This window comes from Capricornis sumatraensis, chromosome 3 (genome assembly GCF_032405125.1).
Source record: "Capricornis sumatraensis isolate serow.1 chromosome 3, serow.2, whole genome shotgun sequence".
In the NCBI taxonomy this organism is placed as follows: domain Eukaryota; kingdom Metazoa; phylum Chordata; class Mammalia; order Artiodactyla; family Bovidae; genus Capricornis; species Capricornis sumatraensis.
In genome coordinates this window covers 135,747,597-135,770,447 of record NC_091071.1, presented here as the reverse complement: position 1 = coordinate 135,770,447, position 22,851 = coordinate 135,747,597, and the positions used below count along the sequence as shown (strand labels likewise).

The 22,851-nt window shown below is 35.3% G+C and overlaps 1 protein-coding gene across 3 annotated transcripts in view; it reads right to left on the bottom strand.

Moving 5' to 3' along the window:
- CARF (calcium responsive transcription factor) overlaps positions 1 to 22,851 on the bottom strand; it is a 38,331-nt gene that overhangs the window by 12,689 nt on the left and 2,791 nt on the right. For all 3 annotated transcript variants that reach the window (XM_068968797.1, XM_068968798.1, XM_068968799.1), the window contains 7 exons: positions 20,958 to 21,078; positions 19,797 to 19,926; positions 18,845 to 18,929; positions 14,228 to 14,417; positions 7,558 to 7,678; positions 1,144 to 1,287; positions 322 to 555 (listed from right to left, as the gene is read on the bottom strand). In XM_068968797.1, coding sequence (XP_068824898.1) covers positions 322 to 555; positions 1,144 to 1,287; positions 7,558 to 7,678; positions 14,228 to 14,417; positions 18,845 to 18,929; positions 19,797 to 19,926; positions 20,958 to 21,078 — 1,025 coding nt within the window. Of the gene's footprint in view, positions 1 to 321; positions 556 to 1,143; positions 1,288 to 7,557; positions 7,679 to 14,227; positions 14,418 to 18,844; positions 18,930 to 19,796; positions 19,927 to 20,957; positions 21,079 to 22,851 lie in introns of those variants that run through there.

The following is a 22,851-nucleotide window of genomic DNA, read 5'->3' as shown; positions in this document are numbered from 1 at the left end:
TTTTAAAATCTTTTCTAAAAATTTTCTTTCTATAAAGGTATTTAGTATATAATTCAATATATATATCATTTAAAAATAGTCTAATTTCCCAAATCTGAACATGGAATATCTAAAATGAGTAATTCAAATCATTACTCATGGCTTGCAAAGCATCTGCTAAAAGTGATCAATTCATAAATAATATTTTAATAAATTAATAAACTATATTCCCTATATATTCTGACAGCATATATCCTGGAATATGTCTACAATGTTAAGTGTATTATTTAAACCAACAAACAAAAGTGAAAAACATAAAAGGACAATTTGTTTCTACTGTACCTTAGCTGTTTTCTAACTGCATACACTTGTTCTACTCCCTGTGATACTAATTCTTGAATTTTATGTGCTACTTGTGGATGTAGACGTGAGGGCAATGCACAGTTCTCATCTCTAATTGCAGCTTCCTCTTCTTCAAGAGAAGATATGGGAAAGGAGGAAGACGATAAAGGGAGGCAGGGAGTCTCTAATTCATGATACTGATGAGCTTGCTGCGTAGGTAACTGTACATACCACCTAATGAGAGAAAATATTTAAAATCATATTACTAGAAAAAGGCAAGAATCATATATTTATGTTAATACTCATCAGAAGGAAAAATTTTTTTGAAAAATTATATATAATAATATCATATTAAGTGCTTCCCAAGTACTTCAGTGGTAAAGAATCTGCCTGCCAATGCAGGAGATGTAGGTTTGATCCCTGGGAGCCACTAGAGAAGGAAATGGCAACCCACTCCACTATTATTGCCAGGGAAATGCCATGGACAGAGAAGCCTGGTGGGCTATAGCAAATTAGGTTGTAGGAAAGTACTAAATATATAATAAAACGTGTTTCCAAATATGAATTTATCATGTTGGGAGAAAACTTCCATATGGTATACAGAATTCTTTGGTCAAAATTATCCACATGTGGTTGATAAACTCAATGGCTTATACATGGCAAATTAGTTTAATACCTAGGAAGCTACTAATAAAACATCTACCTTATAGAAACCATTTCTTAATGGAATAATTGGAAAACAATATAATTTCTCTTATAGACAGAATTCTTGTAAAAGAAGCAAAGTAACTTGTAAATACAAGAACAATGTAAATGTCATACCTAAGAACACCACCAGCATCTACCAAGTTCTTTTTTAGCAAGTTAAAGGCTTTCTCCTGCTCCATTCGGATTATCTTCCTGTCAATTTTGGGGTCTGTAGGAACTCTATAGTCAGGAAATTTCTGTACTTTTTTAATGTAAATCCTTTTCATAAGAAAAAGAAGAATTTGCTCCATTAAATTATAATCTCAAGATTATCTAACTTGTCAAACAGAAGTTTAACTTAAGCATTACTAAAGTTTAGAGAAAATCTGATTATCTAGAAAGCGTTCAGATCATTATGTGAAAGATATGCCATATTCTCAGTTTATAATACTTTAGCAAATTAACAGTAGTCATTACTTTAGTAAAAATGTCTAAATACTATGCAACTAACTTTTTCTCCTGGATCTGTCTCCTCTCCATTCTCCTGCTCATGCCTGGATTACTGTAATGCCCTCCTTCTGGGGCTTCTAGCTGCCATTATATCAATTTTTACATCCACTTGATACATCAATGCCATAATAATTCTTCACATTTATACCACTGTTGAAATCTATTTGCTCCTTAATCAAGTAAAAATCATTTAGCAGCATTCAGAGCATTCTATATGATTCCAGTTTACTTATCAATCTTTTAACTTCTTCAAATATTATATTGCTTTTCATGTGAAGTGTATCATCTCAATGTTCCAACTCCCTCCTTCTCATGATACACAATGTTGTTGCTGGGCACACAGTCAGTTCAGTTCAGTTCAGTCATGTCCGACTCTTTGCAACCCCATGGACTGCAGCACGCCAGGCCTCCCTGTCCATCACCAACTCCCGGAGTTTACTCAAAATCATGTCCATTGAATTGGTGATGCCATCCAACCATCTCATGCTCTGTTGTCCCCTTCTCTTCCCACTTTCAATCTTTCCCAGCATCAGGGTTTTTCAAGTGAATCAATTCCTTGCTTCAGGTGGCCGAAGTATTGGAGTTTCAGCTTCAGCATCAGTCCTTCCAATGAATATGCAGGACTGACTTCCTTTAAGATGGATTGGTTGGATCCCCTTACAGTCCAAGTGACACTCAAGTCTTCTCCAACACCAGAGTTCAAAAGCATCAATTCTTCAGCACTCAGCTTTCTTTATAGTCCAACTCTCACAACCATACATAACTACTGGAAAAACCATAGCTTTGACTACATGAACCTTTGTTAGCAAAGTAATATCTCTGATTTTTAATATGCTATCTAGGTTGGTCCTAACTTTTCTTCCAAGGAGCAAGTGTCTTTTAATTTCATGGCTGCAGTAACCATCTGCAGTGATTTTGGAGCCCCCCAAAAATAAAGTCTCTCACTGTTTTCATTGTTTCCTCATCTATTTGCCTTGATGATGGGACCAGATGCCATGATATTAGTTTTCTGAATGTTGACTTTTAAGCCAACATTTTCACTCTCTTCTTTCACTTTCATCAAGAGGCTCTTTAGTTCTTCTTCCCTTTCTGCCATAATAGTGGTGTTATCTGCATATCTGAGGTTATTGATATTTCTCCCGACAATCTTGATTCCAGCTTGTGCTTCATCCAGCCTGGCATTTCTCATGAAGTACTCTGCATGTAAGTAAAATAGAGTGACAATATACAGCCTTGACGTACTCCTTTCCTGATTGGGAACGAGTCTGTTGTTCCATGTCCAGTTCTCTCTGTTGCTTCTTGACCTGCACACAGATTTCTCAGCAGGCAGGTCAGGTGGTCTGGTATTCCCATCTCTTCAAGAAGTTTTCAGTTTGTTGTGAGCCACACAGTCAAAGGCTTTGGCATAGTCAATAAAGCAGAAGTAGATCTTTTTCTGGAATTCTCACTTTTCCTATGATCCAATGGATGTTGCCAATTTGATCTCTGGCTCCTCTGCCTTTTCTAAATCCAGCTTGAACATCTGGAAGTTTACAGTTCATGTACTGTTGAGGCCTGGCTTGGAGAATTTTGAACATTACTTTGCTAGCCTGAGATGGGTGCAATTGTGTGGTAGTTTGAGCATTCTTTGGCATTGCGTTTCTTTGGGATTGGAATGAAAACTGACCTTTTCCAGTCCTGGTGAGTTTTCCAAATTTGCTGGCATGTTTAGTGCAGCATTTTCACAGCATCATCTTTTAGGATTTGAAATAGCTTAACTGAAATTCCATCAGCTCTACTAGCTTTGTTCATAGTGATGCTTCCTAAGGCCCACTTGACTTCTCATTCCAGGATGTCCAGCTCTAGGTGGGTGATCACACCATCGTAAAGATCGTGAAGATCTTTTTTGTATAGCTGTTCTGTGTATTCTTGCCACCTCTTCTTAGTATCTTCTGCTTCTCTTAGGTCCATACTGTTTCTGTCCTTTATTGTGCCCATCTTTGCATGAAAACTTCCCTTGGTATCTCTATTATTTTTTTAAGAGATCTCTCATCTCTCCCATTCTATTGTTTTCCTCTATTTCTTTGCATTGATCACTGAGGAAGACATTCTTATCTCTCCTTGCTATTCTGTGGAACTCTACATTCAAACGGGTATATCTCTCCTTTCCTCCTTTGCCTTTCCCTTCTTTTCTCAGCAATTTATAAGGCCTCGTCAGACAACCATTTGACCTTTTTGCATTTCTTTTTCTTGGGGATGGTCTTGATCACTGCCTCTTGTACAATGTCATGAAACTCTGTCCATAGTTCTTTAGGAACTCTGTCTGTCAGATCTAATCCCTGGAATCTATTTCTCACTTCCACTGTATAATCATAAGGGATTTGATTTAGGTCATACCTGAATGGTCTAGTGCTTTTCCTACTTTCTTCAATTTAAGTCTGAATTTGGCAATAAATGATCCACAGTCAGCTCCCAGTCTTGTTTTTGCTAACTGTATAGAACTTCTCCATCTTTGGCTGCAAAGAATATAATCAATCTGATTTTGGTGTTGACCACCTGGTGACGATCATGTGTAGAGTCTTCTCTTGTGTTGTTGGAACAGGGTGTTGACTATGACCAATGCGTTCTCTTGGCAGAACTCTATTACCCTTTGCCCTGCTTCATTCTGTACTCCAAGGTCAAATTTGCCTGCTATTCCAGGTGTTTCTTGACTTCCTACTTTTGCATTCCAGTCCCCTATAATGAAAAGGACATCATTTTGGGGTGTTAGTTCTAGAAGGTGTTGTAAGTCTTCATAGAACGATTCACTTGAGCTTCTGTAGTATTATTGGTCGGGGCATAAACTTGGATTACTGTGATATTGAATGGCTTGCCTTGGAAATGAACAGAGATCATTGAGATTGCATCCAAGAACTGCATTTTGGACTCTTTTGCTGACTATGATGGCTACTCTATTTCTTCTAAGGGATTCTTGCCCACCGTAGTAAATATATTGGTCATCTGAGTTAAATTCACCCATTCCAGTCCATTTTAGTTCACTGATGTCTAAAGTGTCGATGTTCACTCTTGCCATCTCCTGTTTGACCACTTCCAATCTGCCTTAATTCATGGCCAATTTTCATTCCAATCCCAAAGAAAGGCAATGCCAAAGAATACTCAAACTACCGCACAGTTGTACCCATCTCACAGGCCAGCAAAGTAATGCTCAAAATTCTCCAAGCCAGGCTTCAACGGTACATAACCGTGAACTTCCAGATGTTTAAGCTGGATTTAGCAAAGGCAGAGGAACCAGAGATCAAATTGTCAACATCCGTTGGATCATTGAAAAAGTGAAAATTCCAGAAAAACATCTACTTCTGCTTTATTGACTATGCCAAAGCCTATGATTGTGTGGATCACAACAAACTGTGGAAACTTCTTGAAGAGATAGGAATACCAGACCACCTGACCTGCCTCCTGAGAAATCTGTATGCAGGTCAAGAAGCAACACAGAGAACTGGACATGGAACAACAGACTGGCTCCAAATTGCGAAAGGAGTATGTCAAGGCTGTATATTGTCACCCTGCTTATTTACCTTATATGCAGAGTACATCATGAGAAACGCTGGACTGGATAAAGCACAACCTGGAATGAAGACTGCCCGGGAGAAATATCAATAACCTCAGATATGCAGATGACACCACCATTATGACAAAAAGCGAAGAAGAATTGAAGAGACTCTTGATGAAAGTGAAAGAGGAGAGTGAAAAAGTTGGCTTAAAACTCAACATTCAGAAAAGTAAGATCATGGCATCTGGTCCCAGTACTTCATGACAGATAGACGGGGAAACAGTGGAAACAGTCAGAGACTTTATTTTTTTGAACCCCAAAATCACTACAGATGGTAACTGCAGCCATGAAATTAAAAGACGTTTGTCTCTTGAAAGAAAAGTTGTGACCAACCTAGACAGAATATTAAAAAGCAGAGACATTACTTTGCCAACAAAGGTCCATCTAGTCAAAGCTATGGTTTTTCCAGCAGTCATATATGAATGTGAGAGTTGGACTATAAAGAAAGCTGAGTGCTTAAGAATTGATGCTTTTGAACTGTGGTATTCGAGAATACTGTTCAGAGTCCCCTGGACAGCAAGGAGATCCAACCAGTCCATCCTAAAGGAAGTCAGTCCTGGGTGTTCATCGGAATGACTGATACTGAAGCTGAAACTCCAGTTTTTGGCCACCTGATGCGAAGAGCTGACTCATTTGAAAAACCCTGATGCTGAGAAAGATTGAAAGTGGGAGGAGAAGGGTACAACAGAGGATGAGATGGCTGGATGTCATCACTGACTCAATGGACATGAGTTTGAGTAAACTCCGGGAGTTGGTGATGGACAGGAAGGCCTGGTGTCCTGCAGTCCACGGGATGGCAAAGAATTGGATACCACTGAGCAACTGAACTGAACTGACGGACCTAACATTCCAGGTTCCCATGCAATATTGCTCTTTACAGCACCAGACTTTACTTCCATCACCAGTCACATCCACAACTGGGTGTTGTTTTTGCTTTGCCTCTGTCTCTTCATTCTTTCTGGTACATAGCAGATACTCAAAAAGTACTTTTAGAATGATTGAGAATAAAATAACTTCTTCACATATAGTGACTTTCTCCCAAGTTCGGTCTAAAGTTCTAAATTGGTTATACTTCAAAGCAATTGTTTAACGGGTCATGTTTAACGGTCAGGTTTTAACACTGTCTAAAGTTAACATTATCAGATTAAAGCTTAACTGGCTTTAAAAATTATTTGAGAATGCTGAGACTGTGATACGAGATGTATTGCTGAAATAAGCATTTCAAAGCTCAACTAAATTTAACATTTACATGTTACTTTTAAATTTTATCTTATGATTTGAAACACTATAAATGTGTGAAACAGAATATTATTACTGAAAGACATTATAAAAATCTTTCATTCGTGTACATTTTTCATCCTCAGTCAAAGCAATGACTAACTCAGTAGTCCTATTCTACCTAAAACTGACTATGTTGGTCTTATATATTGCTGCTGTGAATATAACTGGTAAAATCACCACCAAGCAACTCTCCAACTCTCCAAAAATTGCCAACATTTAAAAAGAACACAATACTTGCCCTAACAATCTAATTTCAAGGAATTTATTCCATTGATATAGAAATAGCTACAATGTTATTAGCTGTAGCTTCATAAATAATAATGAAGAATACTTCTCAGTGGCTACAGTTCATTGGCAGAGGGTTAATTAAGTAAATGATAATTCATCTACAAGTGGAATATTATAAGGCTATTAAAAAGGAACCATGAAACTAATATAATGTTATATGTCAATTCTATTTCAATTTTTAAAATCAATTGATCAATCAATAAAAAGAAGGAATCAGCTCATTTATATACAGACATGGAGGCAGCTTTGAGACATATTGGGAATGAATAAAAAAACCATAGAGTAAAACACCAAGGTGCTATGATATAGTGAGGGAACTATGATTAATATCCTGTGATAAACTACTGTGGAAAAGAAAATGAAAATGAGTAATTACATGTATAACTGAATCACTTTGTTGTATAGCAGAAACTAACACATTATAAATCAATTATACCTAAATTTATAACAATTTTTTAAAGTGTATATAGTAGTATATGTCTCTACAATCACACTAGTATGAAACATAATAGTTTTGAGCAAATAACCACATTAGGCATTCAGAATGGAAATATATCCATGTGAATTCATAGAAGAAAAGAAGGTAGGCTACTACCCAAATTTAAGGAAAGAAAATATTAGTAATCTTTATTGAAATCGTCAACATTTATGAGGGTAAAGTGGGATATATATATATATAGGCATATATACAGAATATCTTTGAAAAGTTACTCAAGAAACTGTAAGAGTTGTTACCTTCAAGTGGGACATGCAGGGTAAGAGGAAACAGATTTCACTGTATAGTTTCCAGCACAGCTTAAACGTAATAAAAACATGCACATGTGCCTATTAACTATACAAACATAAGTACTTAATAAAAAATAAAAGAAAATGAAGCTTACCGGGCTGGACAAGTGGCTTTGTAGAGCTGACAAGACCTATTTTCCAGCTCACCAATTTTTTTTAACTGGAAACCTTTTCTCCTTGGCCCATACTGACACTCCATTACCACAGCTCTACTCCCTGTGGGCCAAAACCAACTATTGATATTAATTCAAGTATCCATCTGCACTGGGTGCTAGATTCAAAACAACTCAGTAGTAGCAGTGACAAAATCTATACTTCCAATTACACAATCTTAAGGAAAGAAAATATCAGTCTGACTGAGATATACAAACACGTAAATATAGAAGTTTATTATAATATTTACCAATTGTATCAAATTATGTGAGGAAATCAGCAAACACCACATCTACTGAATGTCAACTGATATTTACATACACATAATTTTAATAATAAAGTTTATTACCTTATAAGTAGAAATTAGCAAATGCTACATTTGTTAACAAATATGAAAGTCTTTTATATTTTTATTTCCTTTTATAATTGATTTCCTTATTTCTAGTTGAGCTGTTTGAATCACATGATTACCAACCTCTAAGATGGCCCCCAATGATCCTGGCTCCTGGTACTCATATCCTTGGTAATTCCATCCCCTTGGGCATGAGCTAGACTTATTAACTTACTTCTAATGACTATGGCAGAAGTCATCAGTCAGTTCAGTCGATCAGTCGTGCTCAACTCTTTGTGACCCCATGGACTGCAGCACACCAGGCTTCCCTGTCCTTCATCAACTCCCAGAACTTACTCAAACTGAAGTCCATCAAGTCGATGATGCCATCCAACCATCTCATCCCATCATCCCCTTCTCCTCCTGCCTTAAATCTTTCCCAGCATCAGGGTCTTTTCCAATGAAACAGTTCTTTGCATCAGGTGGCCAAAGTATTGGAGTTTCAGTTTCAGCATCAGTCCTTTCAATCAATATTCAGGACTGATCTCCTTTAGGATGGACAGGTTTTATCTACTTGCACTCCAAGGGACTCTCAAGAGTTTTCTCCAACATCACAGTTCAAAAGCATCAGTTCTTCACTGCTCAGTACAGTTCAGTTCAGTTTAGTCGCTCAGTCATGTCTGACTCTCTGCAACCCCATGACTGCAGCATGCCGGGGCTCCCGGTTCATCGCCAACTCCTGGAGTTTACTTAAACTCATGTCCATTGAGTTGGTGATGCCGTCCAACCATCTCATCCTCTGTCATCCGCTTCTCCTCTCACTTTCAATCTTTCCCAGCCTCAGGGTCTTTTCAAATGAGTCAGTTCTTTGCATCAGGCGGCCAAAGTATTGCAGTTTCAGCTTCAGCATCAGTCCTTCCAATGAATATGCAGGACTGACTTCCTTTAGGATGGATTGGTTGGATCTCCTTGCAGTCCAAAAGACTCTCAAGTCTTCTCTGACACCACAGTCAAAAGCTCAATTCTTTGGCGCTCAGCTTTCTTTATAGTCCAACTCTCACATCCATATGTGACTACTGGAAAAACCACAGCTTTGACTAGACAGACCTTTATTGGCAAAGTAGTGTCTCTGCTTTTTAATATGCTATCTAGGTTGGTCACAACTTTTCTTCTAAGGAGCAAGGGTCTTCTAATTTCATGGCTGCAGTCACCATCTGCAATAATTTTGAGCCCCTCAAAATAAAGTCTCTCACTGTTTCCATTGTTTCCCCATCTATTTGCCATGAAGTGCTGGAACCAGATGCCATGATCTTAGTTTTCTGAATATTGAGTTTTAAGCCTTTGCACTCTCCTCTTTCACTTTCATTAAGAGGCTCTTTAGCTCTTCTTCCCTTTCTGCCATAAGGGTGGTGTCATCTGCATATCTGAGGTTATTGATATTTCTCCCAGTAATTTTGACTCCAGCTTGTGCTTCATCCAGTCCAACATTTCTCATTACGTACTTTGCATTTAAGTTTAATAAGCAGGGTGAAAATATAACAGCCTCGACATACTCCTTTCCCGATTTGGAACCAGTCTGTTGTTCAATGTTCAATTCTAACTGTTGCTTCTTAACCTGCATACAGATTTCTCAGCAGACAGGTCAGGTGGTCTGGTATCCCGTCTCTTTAAGAATTTTCCACAGTTTGTTGTGATCCACACAGTCAAAGGCTTTGGCATAGTCAATAAAGCAGAAGTAGATTTTTTCTGGAACTCTCCCTTTTTCAATAATACAATGGATGCTGGCAATTTGATCTCTGGTTCCTCTGACTTTTGTATATCAAGCTTGAACATCTGGAAGTTCATGGTAAATGTACTGTTGAAGCCTGGCTTGGAGAACTTTGAGCATTACTTTGCTGGCCTGTGAGATGGGTACAACTGTGCGGTAGTTTGAGTATTCTTTGGCATTGCCTTTCTTTGGGATTGGAATGAAAACTGACCTTTTCCAGTCCTGTAGCCACTGCTGAGTTTCCCAAATTTGCTGGCATGTTTAGTGCAGCATTTTCACAGCATCATCTTTTAGGATTTGAAATAGCTCAACTGAAATTCCACCACCTCTACTAGCTTTGTTTGTAGTGATGCTTTCTAAGGCCCACTAGACTTCTCATTCCAAGATGTCTGGCTCTAGGTGGATGATCACACCATCGTGATTATCTGGGTCATAAAGATCTGTTTTGTACAGTTCTTCTGTGTATTCTTGCCACCTCTTAATATCTTCTGATTCTGTTAGGTCCATACCATTTCTGTCCTTTATTGTGCCCATGTTTGCATGAAATGTTCCCTCTGAATCTCTAATCTTCTTGAAGAGATCTCTAGTCTTCCCCATTCTATTGTTTTCCTCTATTTCTTTGCACTGATCAGTGAGGAAGGCTTTCTTATCTCTCCCTGCTATTCTTTAAAACTCTGCATTCAAGTGGGTATATCTTTCCTTTTGTCCTTGCTTTTTGTTTCTCTTCTTTTCTCCATTATCTGTAAGGCCTCGTCAGACAACCCTTTTGGCTTTTTGCATTTCTTTTTCTTGGGGATGGTCTTGATCACTGCCTCCTGTATAATGTCATGAACCTCCATCCATAGTTCTTCAGGGACTCTATCAGATCTAAACCCTTGAATCTCTTTATCACTTCCACTGTATAATCATAAGGGATTTGATTTAGGTCATACCTGAATGGGCTAGTGGTTTTCCCTACTTTCTTCAATTTAAGTCTGAATTTGGCAATAAGGAGTTCATGACCTGAGCCACAGTCAGCTCCTGGTGTTGTTTTCGCTGACTGTATGGAGGTTCTCCATCTTTGGCTGCAAAGAATATAATCAGTCTTATTTTGGTATTGACCATCTGGTGTGTCCATTTGTAGATTCCCTGGTGGCTCAGATGTCAAAAGTGACAGGATTTATTTTTGATATTAAGTTATAAGAAGACTATGACTCCCATCTTAAGATACTTTCTTGGTCAGTTGTTCTCTCTCGTGAAATCAGATGTCATATGGTGAGGCAGCTCTGTGAGGAGGCCCACCCAACAAGAAAGAAGCCTGCCAACAGCCATAGGAGTCAGCTTGGAAGCAGATCCACCCCCAGGCAAGCCCTAAGATGACTGTGCTCCAGCCAACTAATTGCATTCTTGTGAGAGAACTTGCAGCAGAACCTCCTTGCTAAGCTGCTCCTGCATTTCTGACCCACAGAAACTGTGAGACAGTAAATGTTCGTAGTTTTCACCCACCACATTTGGGGTAATTTGTTACACTGCAATATATAATACAAGTAAGTAGATGTGAAAACTATACAATTTAAGATGCTAAGCTGAATATCCTAATCTATGTAGGGTATAGCAAACCTTGCAAATATAAAGCCAAACACACCAATCATGAATAAAAATGTTGATAAAAATGATACTAACTTCTTCTAAGTAATGGTAAAGGAAAATCAGCTTGAGAAACTATTTTATAATACATAAAACAAAGAATTAATATGCAGAATAAAAGAACCATAAATAATTTTTTTAAATAAAAACTAACTACCAAACAGAAAAATGGGCAAAGACTATGAACAGGCAAGTCAGAAAGAAAAAAAAAAGGATATTAAATAAACAAATAAAAAGATGCTCAAATGGACTAGTAAGCAGGGAAATGCAAATTAAACAACACTAAAATACTCTCACACTCCTCAAATTGACAAAAATAAAAATCTGACAATACTCTAAAACAACTGAATCTACTGATCAGTCTTAAAAGTTAAAAATGCTGTATAGGTAGCAATAACAAGTATACAGCACACCTATGAAGTATTCTTCCAAAACACTTTAATGAAGACTAAATCTTCATTTAATCAAACTCCTGTCTAACAGTTTATAGGAAATAAAGGAGATAAAAGAACATGTTAAAAAAAACACCTGAGACGGAAGCAGCAAAATCTTGAATATGGCAAACTCTACAGAACAAACTACCCAGAGGAAAAGAGAGAAATTTTTAGATGAGAAGAAACTTAACCAAATTTAATCTGTGAACTTGGTCTGCGTGTGAATTTGAACAAACCTCTGAAAAAAAAAATTATGAGCTAAGTGGAAACGTGAACATTGGATAATTGATGACATTAGAAATTGGTATTAATTCTTTTAAAGTGCAATAATGGAACTGTTGTTACATTTATATATATAAAGAGTTCTTATATTTCAGACATATACTTTAGTATATATTATATACCTTAGTAATTATAGATAAAATAATATCTGGAGTTTCCTGTGAAATCACCTTCGAGAATGAAGTAGATAGGGATATAAATGACACAAGACTGAGCACATGCTGATACTTGTAGAAGCTGGAGAAAGGATACATGGAGTTATGAACTTTCATATATTATCACCTCTACTTTGATGTCCATATGAAAATTCCCATAATATAAAGATGTTTTTAAATATGACAATGCTAAATCATAGAACAAATGTGGGAAAGGGAAGTTTTCATACTTGCTGAAAGGACTAAAAATTAATACAGGTTGTCAATCCCTCATGTATGATTTTGAAATTTAAAAAGCAGAGAAAACAAAATTGTTTGGAATACATTTGGCTGTAAAACCTGGTGCAAACTTCATGGGGCTATTTATAGTCTTTATTTATTCTTTTTACTGTAACTATAAAGTCTTACTGGGTTTGAGCAAGTAATATTGCCTATAGAATACTTGCTGGGAGCATTCTGTAATATTATCATATTATAATCCAAAAAATTTAGAATTCTGAAATACATCTGGAAAAAAAAATTTAGAGAAGGGATTTGGACCTGAACTATCATCTTAGAGAGAAACTTGTGATAATCTTGTGAAGACAAAGTGAGAATACTTCACAACCCAGCAATTCTACTTTAATGCACACAAAACTGAAAAACTAGTTTGGATTTCTGACCCACAGAAACTGTGTTTCAAACTAATATTCTAGAAAACTACTTACACTTCTGAACAGAAAATATGTATTTTGAAGGTTAGTCTACAGAATTCTTTGTAATATTGAAAAGTTGGAGACAACATAAATGATCATTAGTAGAAAAATAACTGCAGTTTGGTCACAGGCTGAAAAGACCAAATTTAAGCAACAGTTTATTATTATGTAATAGTCCATATTATATGATATTAAATTATATAATAATGAAATAGAATTAACCAGAATCTGTAAATATCATGGAGAGAGTTTCAAAATGAGTAAGTGAAAAATTTACTTAATAATATCTATATTTTATTACTTATGTATACTTTAAAATATTTAGAATAATAAAAAAATATTATAAATACAAACATGTATGATGAAGTACAAAAATACATACCATATTCACAGAGTAGCTGCCTGAGGAGAGTTAAGAAGGGATTAGACAAGAGGGAGGGAATATATGTATACCTATGGCTGATTCATATTGATGTTTCACAGAGTATAACAAAGTTCTATAAAGCAATTATCCTTCAATTAAAAATAAATTAATTAAAACAAAAAAAAGGGATTAGAACTAGGCAGCAGAATAAAACCTGTGCAGAAGGGGTTACATTTATCTCATCTTTCTCTAAGGAGTTCTCTTTACCCTCAGAGGTCCAGGATGAGTCTACAACTCTTCTGGTAGAATTGCTCACCCAACATAGTTTGGAAACTAACAACTTAATCTTAGGTTCTTTGTGGTCTGACTAGTCCTAGGATGACACTTTGGGACTTGCTTGAAACTCTATTGCTTTAGTAAGCACTAGCACGGTGTTTGAGAATGCTGTAACACACCTGATGTCAGAATATCAGAATTCTATATCATAATTCCAAACTGTATACCAATCCTATATAGTATCCCCAGAGTTATAAGCTATACAAAACAAACTGATTTTTTTTCCCCACAAGACAAATCAAGACAGAAGGAAAGAATATCTGGATTGGATGGGGGGAAATCACCCAACTACAATAGCTACACATACTTAAAATAATAAAACTGCTCTATGGTTTAATTTTTATTAAATAGGTCTACCTTGAATTTAGTTATTTTTTACTTCTCATTTTTCAGTATAAAGTATTATTTATTTACCCTAACATACTAAAATATAATTTTACAACATAAAATAATTGATTGTATTTACTGTAAGTTTTCTTTTCAGTTTAATACACATTTTCACCAATTAACAGTCAGTTGTCATCTACCAAAATAAAAATGTATCACCTTAGGAAAATCACATTTTCACAATGGATCATGGCTGCTGCTGAACTTTTTAAAAATAAATCTTTACTAAAGTACCTGCATTGACAAATGGGATTCCATCATAGGGGACATACTGGGATTTCCACATCAAGCGCGTAGCTGGCTTGGCTGGGCTCGGAGACTGGCGGGTCCCCCAAACACTCTGTGTTTGCTGCTTGTGAAATGTTAGGACGCTTTCCAATTCAGTCTCACTTACACAGTAGCCACGGTATGAATCTCCAATTTTCTGCATGTAGAAATTCAAACAAAATTATCAACAAATGTGCTTCATTGTACAAGAAATTTAATAAGGTGGTTGCCTAAGATGAAAGACTCATAATCTTGCAAAAGAGAACATCATTTCTGCCCTCAGGTCAATGGTGTCTATTACAACCAGTAGGTCTGAGCTGAATGCAAACATCATCATCAAATAGATATTTTGTAGTAGTTTGTTAGAGTATAATGCCAAACTCACTGCCAAAGTATCTTTATTAAAATCTTGTTTGAGAGAATTAATACTTAGTGAAGATAGCTTGAAGAACATATTATGTATTCATTCTCCCAAATAAAATTCTACCCCCAGATCCAACCAGATCAACATAAAATTAGCCACAAAGTACTGGTTCCCTGTGGGGCTTCTTCTACTGAAATAGATTTTTTTTTAATGTATTTGTTCATTTATTTATTGGCTGCAAGGCATGTAGGATCTTAGTTTCCTGACCAGGAATCCAACCCATGCTCTCTGCAGTGGAAGCACTGAGTCTTAACCACTGGACAATCAGGGAAGTTCCTGAAATAAGATTTTGATATGATGAATGAATCTATTTGAAAACCTATGAAAATTGTGATGGCTATTTCTTATAAAAAATGATGTCAAAGAATTTGCTTATTATATCAATATTCTTTTAATGAAGATCTTCGTCTGAGAGAAATTCTGGCCTAGTATCAAAAATAGTTAGGTTTTCTTTTATCTTATGGAAATTAACATAATTACTTTTACCTAACACATACAGACCTTAGTAACTAACTAGGTTTCCCCTTTTTAAATGTAGATACTTAGATTACAGATGTGTGTGCATGTAAACACACACATATAATTCATTAAGATAAACATTCTTACTTTCACTTCATAATTCCATTCTTGTTTTTCTTTATTCTTCAGCTTCCATTTTAACTTCTACCTTGCTAATTTATTTTTAAGTATTTTTGTAAGCTGTCTTAAATTCTCCCTGAAACAAGGCAATGTATAAATTTATAATGTAAATAAATTGATAGTATCTATCTCTCAACTAAGAAAAAAGCTGTCTCTATACCAACAGACTTCTCTATACCAATTGGACTTCCCTGGTGGCTCAGATGGTAAAGCATCTGCCTACTATGCAGGAGACCTGGGTTCAATCCCTGGGTCGCAAAGATCTCCTGGAGAAGGAAAGGCAACCCACTCCAGTATTCTTGCCTAGAAAATCCCAGTGACAGAGGAACCTGGTAATCCATGGCGCTGCAAGTCGGATATGACTGAGCAATTTCACTTTCTTTCTTTCTTTATACCAATAGAGAATTTTTTTTTAACTGTGATCACTTAAACTGAAATGCATTTAGATCTAGAACTGACTCCATGTAATGGCAACCCATTCCAGTACTCTTGCCTGGAAAATCCCATGGACGAAGGAGCCTGGCAAGCTACAGTCCATGGAGTCGCAAAGAGTCAGACAGGACTGAGCGACTTCACTTTCACGTTTCTCCCTTATAGGGAATAAGAGCAGAAATGTGGAACAGGGATCTTGTTGATCCTAATTAGACTAAATATTTCACCTGGCAAGAATAAAGTTAACAAAAGTAAGGTATGAACACACTGTTGTAGGTATACTCTGAGCCGTAATAAAAAAGAGACAATCTAATGCCAAACAATACATTATCTATAATTTCCCTTAAAAATAATGAAAATGCCTGTGCTTATGAATTTTCTTCTAGCCTAGATACTTCATCAAAATATCACCTACAAATAAAAGCAGGGACATAAAGTCTAGCCATGACATGTTTTTACAAATAAAATAGAGTATATAATGTTGTCAGTGAAAGGAAAAGTTCAGAACTACAATATAGTCAAACCCATATCAGGAGATAAAAGTTTAATTCAGTATTGAAATTTTTCCAACTAATAAATTTTGGTCAAATCTTAAAAATGCCTATAAGAAAAACATCATTAATAGAAACTCAAAAAGTAAAAAGGACTAGGAAACAATATTTTAAAGCAAAATGCATAAAATACTTCTTCAGTCATTAACCAAAAATGTTTTTCACTATTGATATAGCTTGAAGAAAAAAAAAGAATCCTTCACTGGAGCTAATTCAGGCTGTTAAACAGTTTCAACTAATTTCTTGCAAGATATATGATGTTAGATAAGCTACACAATGTATCATGGTATAAAATGAAGTAATTTGGCCACTTAATTGCCAATGCTTTAATGTCTACAGCATTTAATAAAGTTTATGATAATGATTTTAAAAAGTTTCATCAGGACTTCTTTGGTGGCACAGTGGATAAGAATCCGCTTGCCAATGCAGGGGACACGGGTTCGATTCCTAGTCTGAGAAGACTCCACATGCCATGGAACAGTTAAGCCTGTGCACAACTACTGAGCCCTCGCTCTAGAGCCCAGGAGCCGCAACTACTGAAGCCCCGTGCGCCTAGAGCCTATGCTCCACAACAAGGAAAGCCACTGCCACGAGCAGCCCACACGCAGCAATGAGGAGGAGCCCCTACTTGCTGCAACTAGAAAAACCTGCACAAGAATCAATGAAGACCCAGCAGAGCCAAAAATATATAAATTTCATGGTTGACAAATCGTTCTGGTTTTTAAAAAAAACAACAACAACAAAACCCTTCATCAAACAACAAGAATAGTAACTTTAGGAAGAAACCATTGAAAAACCATGACTAACAAAAAGGTGAGGGGAAAAAAAATCTTACTATCTATACATACATACAAGTATGTAACTTAGAAAAGCAAAAACAGTGATAATGTCCTAACATACGTAATACATCATTTGACTTCATGATAAGAAATTTCCTCAAAATGCTAAAACCAACATAATGCTTTTCCTTCTTGTATATTAAGAATGTTTAAAACAATGAAGCATTTTAATAATTAAATACTAATTATCATGTATGGTTTATATGTAGAAAACCATGATCCCTTTCCTCAAAAAGTATATAGTCTAAATGTATGTAATAATGAATAACCCAAGCTAGCAAATAATGAAGAATGGTTATGGTAATAATTTTCAAAGAATTTTGAGAGAGAAATAGGCATTCGAATATTTCAGAAAAGATATATAGGACTTGCACTGGGATTTGAAGAATAGTAGTTAGAAAGGTAAGTACAAGGAAAAAAATAACATTAGGAAATGGATATAAAAACAATTGAAGAGGGACATAAAGGAAGATTCTAAAGTGCTAGTATAAAGTAAGAAGACTGGGCTAATACAAATCAAAGATAAACTGGAGAGAAGTAAGAAATAAAATAGGACAAGATTAAGTGATAACTGATTATGAATGATTTTGAAAGCTAGTAACAAGTGGCTAAATGATGTGGAAAAAATAACACTGAGCTTACTGGGCAGTGAGAAAAGATAATGAAAGTAGTATGTCAAGATAAGTAGTTTTAGGGACTTCTCTAGTGGTACAGTGGTTAAGATTTCACCTTCTAATGCAGAGAGTGTGGATTCAATCTCCTGGTCAGGGAACTAAGACCCCACATGACTCATGGCCAAAAAACCAAAACATACAGAACAGAAGCCATATTGTAACAAATTCAATGAAGACTTTAAAAATGGCCCACATCAAGAAAAAAAAAAAGATTGCTAGTTTTAGAAAACCACACAGTAAGGACTAGAAATGGAAGAGTCAGAGATTAATGGGGAGGCTGTTACTATAACTGAGTTCAAGATTATAAAAGGCTATGTGGAAGAGGCTCTTTTTAAACCACTTTAAAGGAAAAACTAAAAATATCAGGTGATTATCTAAATATGGGAAAAAAATTAATCGAAAACTTTATATCTAAGAAAATGGTATTTGTCGTTATACAGACAAAAAATTTAGGAAGTAGAGCTAGTTGTGGTATGTTAGATAATTTCTGTTTAGGCTATGGTGAATTTGAGGTAAAGTTCAAGTAAAGCTTCAAGTAAGTAGCTGGAGATCTGGGACAAAAGCAAGGGAAGAATTAAAGAACTGGTCATAGAGAATTGGGATCATTTTTATAAAAGTGAGAATTGAAAGTCAACAAAGTTAGGAAGCTCTTCGAGGGATAAGAAACAGAGAAACAAGATAAGGTCAAACAGTGAACCTTAAAGAATTTCCACTGAGAATATGAAAACAAAAAAGTGCAAGCAAAGAAAGTGAAGGAATGATTAAAAGATTAAACATAAAGAAACATGAAGTTTCATGGAAGACAAGGAAAAGATTGTAAGAGAAGAAATGTAAGTGAAGAATGAAGGGATTTGAATGATCTCTGCTTTAACAGATCTTATAATCCCTAAGGAATAAAATTATAGATGAGGAGCACAAACATAAAATATTACAGACACCGCCTCTATTAGTTATACTCAAGTAGACAATGAATTATATTTATAACCAACTAAGTCAATCTACGTAAGGATTACTTTTTAACTCACCTCACAGCTCCTAAGACGGCAGGCCCATATAGGTGTGTTAGAAGAAAGTGGCTGGAGTGGAGCCAAAAGAGGTTCTTCGAGTATCCTGGGAGAGGTGAGAATATATATTAATATATATTACCAGGTACATAGACACACAGAGCATTCAGTTGCTTTTTCCTCTTGCCAGTCAAAGACAATACTGAAGTCATCAAGGAGAAACTGTAATGATGAAAGATTATTCTGATGGTTGTAACTATGCTTTTCTTCAATCACTACTATTTTATCAATTGCTAAAGTAAAGTCTAAGTTTGTTTTTCCAAATACCTGTAGTTTCAACAAATTCAACTGCTTTATATGTCTTTCTCAGAGCTTATTTTGTATTCTTATACATTTTTCATTTAACAAAAAATGAGCTAATAAACCACCTTCAGGTGACTTAGTAACACGATATTATGTTTAAGATTAAATGTCACTTAACTTGTGTTTACTTTAAAATATTTTCATAGAACAATTAAAATATCAATACAAAACCCATGTCTGTATTTCCCTAAATTATTATAAAGAGTGTTATTTTATGGCAAAAATAAAAGCTGAAATAGATATCAACAAAAACATTTTAAACAATTTACCACAGAGGTGATAAAATGTGATGAACCATTAAAAATTATAGGACCTAGAATAGATATTTATTTTAAAAACTCTATTAATGCTAGCCGTTTTCAGAGTTCTTCAAAAATAACAGGCAAGTGTCACTGAGGTAAAGTAGCGCTTTGATCTTTTACAGCTTCTTAAGTAGTTTCCTTGTTGCCAAGATGCTATTAAAATGATTGAAGGATGTACTTGATGATGCCTTGTTCCATTCCTTGCATTTCTGATCTTCTCTATAGGCAGCCAGCCTTAAATGTGATATCGTGAAAAGTGACTTCCATGGTGATATACAAAGACGAGCTCCTCTTTCTCACTGACTCACCTGGTCACTGTCTTTTTGGGCAATGTGAGGGATGCCTGTGGATGAAGAATGTAACTACTGTCACCGTCTGCTAGAGCATCCACTCTTACAGCTGCTAAGTTTCTGTCACTGGGTTTCTCTTCGGAGACATCTTAACAAGAATAAGAGCAAAGCAACATTAATACTTTAAAAGACGATGAGAATGTAACTAACTGAAACTAATATATGTGAAACAGGAAAGGGAAGATATGCTCTGAAGCTAAAGATAATAAAACTTATACTTTACAGATAATTTCTCTGATAAACTTGCTTTTAAACTGTAAAACTGATTATTGAAGTTTTATAATTAAGTTTTGGAACTTATATTGAACAGCTAGGATATAAAAATGGCAGAAGCAACTTATATTAAAAGAACCACAATATAAGAGGAAAATGTAAAACTAACTCCTTTTTGTTTCTATATCATGTTTATGTTTTCTGCAAACTATGTTTTTTTCTCTTAAGTTTTAACAACTGCTATCAAAGACACAGAATCATAACACTAAATTAAGAATATCTACCCTAAATCATTATCTAAGAAAAAACCACAACAGTGTAGCTATGATGTTAGAAAAGAGATTCAAATAGATGGAAAAGGAAAGAAAGCAAAAGGAAGAGAATAGGGATAATAGGGATATTATCAAATAGGTAAAGAAAGAATAAAATAAATAAGGAGAATGATTCTTTCGCAATCTGAAGGAGCAAAGTAAAGAAGAAAAGAGCAAAGAGGAGATGAGAAGAACATTTTACAAATGAATGTCACATGCCTAACAACAATATGGATAAAAATACAAATATAAAATGTCTCCAGTAGCAATTAGCACTATGTTCTTGTTATTATTGCTGTTATTATTACTGTTATTAAAGTTAAGAAGAATTTATTTTATGCTCACTGGTCATTTGGGAGGAAGCAAGAGTCAACCAGCTTCATAGAATTCCAAAATGAAATAGACAGCTAACCTAGACAGGAGTTGAAAAATGAACTTGAAATTTATTTGGGCTAAGAAACTTTTTCTAATCATTCAGTTCACAATCTTACCCAAAGAAATCCACTTTAGCACTGACTTTCATGGGGTGATTTTCTGAAATATACATTTGTTCTTTGAAACATTCTTAAATCCCCTATATCCCATAATTACTCACCTTGAGGACTATTCTCATCCACAAGTGGTCCCTGAGGTATAATCATTTGTGTCATTCCTGTCTGGGGAGATGGAATTACACGCAGCACCTGTCCATTTTCTGATGGGCTGGCAACAATCATCTTGGAAGCATTTTAAAAAAATCAAGTGCATAAGTCTATAATGATTCAACAGAATCACTACTTAGAAAACTGTTAGACATGCCTATCTCAACAACGGATACTATCATTTCCCTCACTTTATAGATGTAAACACAAGGTACATAACATTTTATTTCCCCCCAAAGTCTCTCAGTTAATAAACGGTAAAGCTAGGATTCAAAACAGGTAATCTGACCCTATGTTCTATGATCTTAATCATTGCATGGGTATGAAGTCTAATTACTTAGAAAGCTGAACAAGTCTCTGACTGGATTAAAGATAATTTACTTTTTTCTACTTACTGTATTATCCACACATTTGACCTATTTGTGTGATAATCACTAGTCTCATAGATTAATTTTCATTTAAAAACAGTAATTTATAAAATGTTTAAACAGGATTTTTATAGCTCTGCATTTTTTATATGCTGTCTTGATCCATAAGGAATAATACAGAGTGCCCCCAAAGTTTGAAAACATATGGAAATTGTGTATTTATTATTTCCTTTTTTTTCCCTCAGTTTAGCAAATGAATTCATTGCCTCAAATTTAGAGGAATGTAACCTGAGAAAGCATGTAAGCTGAAGAAAAACATTTTGAGCCTATGATTTAAAATATAACCAAAATATTATTTTAAAATAAGTTTATCCTTTGTTTCCAGACTTTCTAGACACCTTATAAACTTTATTACCTAAAAAACTACTAACAGTTTTACTGCTTTACCCAAAACCCCCTGTCCTCAGTCTTCCCTAAGGCAGGAAACTCTCCTTAAGCATTCCAACCTCAAGTCTCCCTTTTGGTATTTAAAACATGGAAACATTACTAATGGCCTGATAGAGACAGTATTCTTACTCAAGAGGGTCATTTGAAAAACTTTAAATTTGGGGGAGGGGGGGTTGACAACAAACCTAAACCGCAACAAAATAGAATGCCTTAAGTACAATCATAAACATTTCCCAGAAATTCAGATTAGGAATTGTTTCCTTCCCCCAACGTTTATCGTGTTTGAGCTAAACATATCTTGCCATACCTCTTATCACCTCAGCATGAAAAAAACCACTGTAAACCCTTGATGATGACAACTGCTTTTCATTGGTTGAGTTCATGCTAGTGGCAGGACTTTCCACATAGTACCTTAATCTTCATGAACTATATACATTTTATACACGAGGAAACTGTCACACAGAGGCTACAAAACCCATGCAAAGTAACAGAGCTATATATACAGTTCTGAGCTGAAATTCAAACCCAAGCAGTCCTACTCCTTTTAACCACTACTCTGTACTGCCTTAGTCTTCTACCCATAATCGCAAGTGTACTATGTTGCCTCCCAATACCTGATGATGTTACTTAACCTAAAAAAAAAGACAAAAAAAAAACAATACAAAAACCCTGCTGGACTTTAAAAGACAATAATAATAATAGTTTTAAATTCTTTCCATATAAATCAGATTAGATATATGTGAAAAATATTTCATTCATTCTTATGAAAGTGTTGTAGTTATTTTTAAATCCAAATAAATATATATATAAAATAAAGTTATAATTTATTCAACCATATGGAAATTTCATAATTAAGAATAATTTATGGAATATCCTCTTAATTTTGAAACTGGTTCTCAACAGTGAAAAAGACTCTCCTCTATTTTCTTAGCTTATTCCACCTGGTACCTTAAAAACTATTTTCAATTCATATAATTTGTCAGTGGTGATAATAACATTACTGCTTCTATTACCAAAAAAGTAATTATTTTTA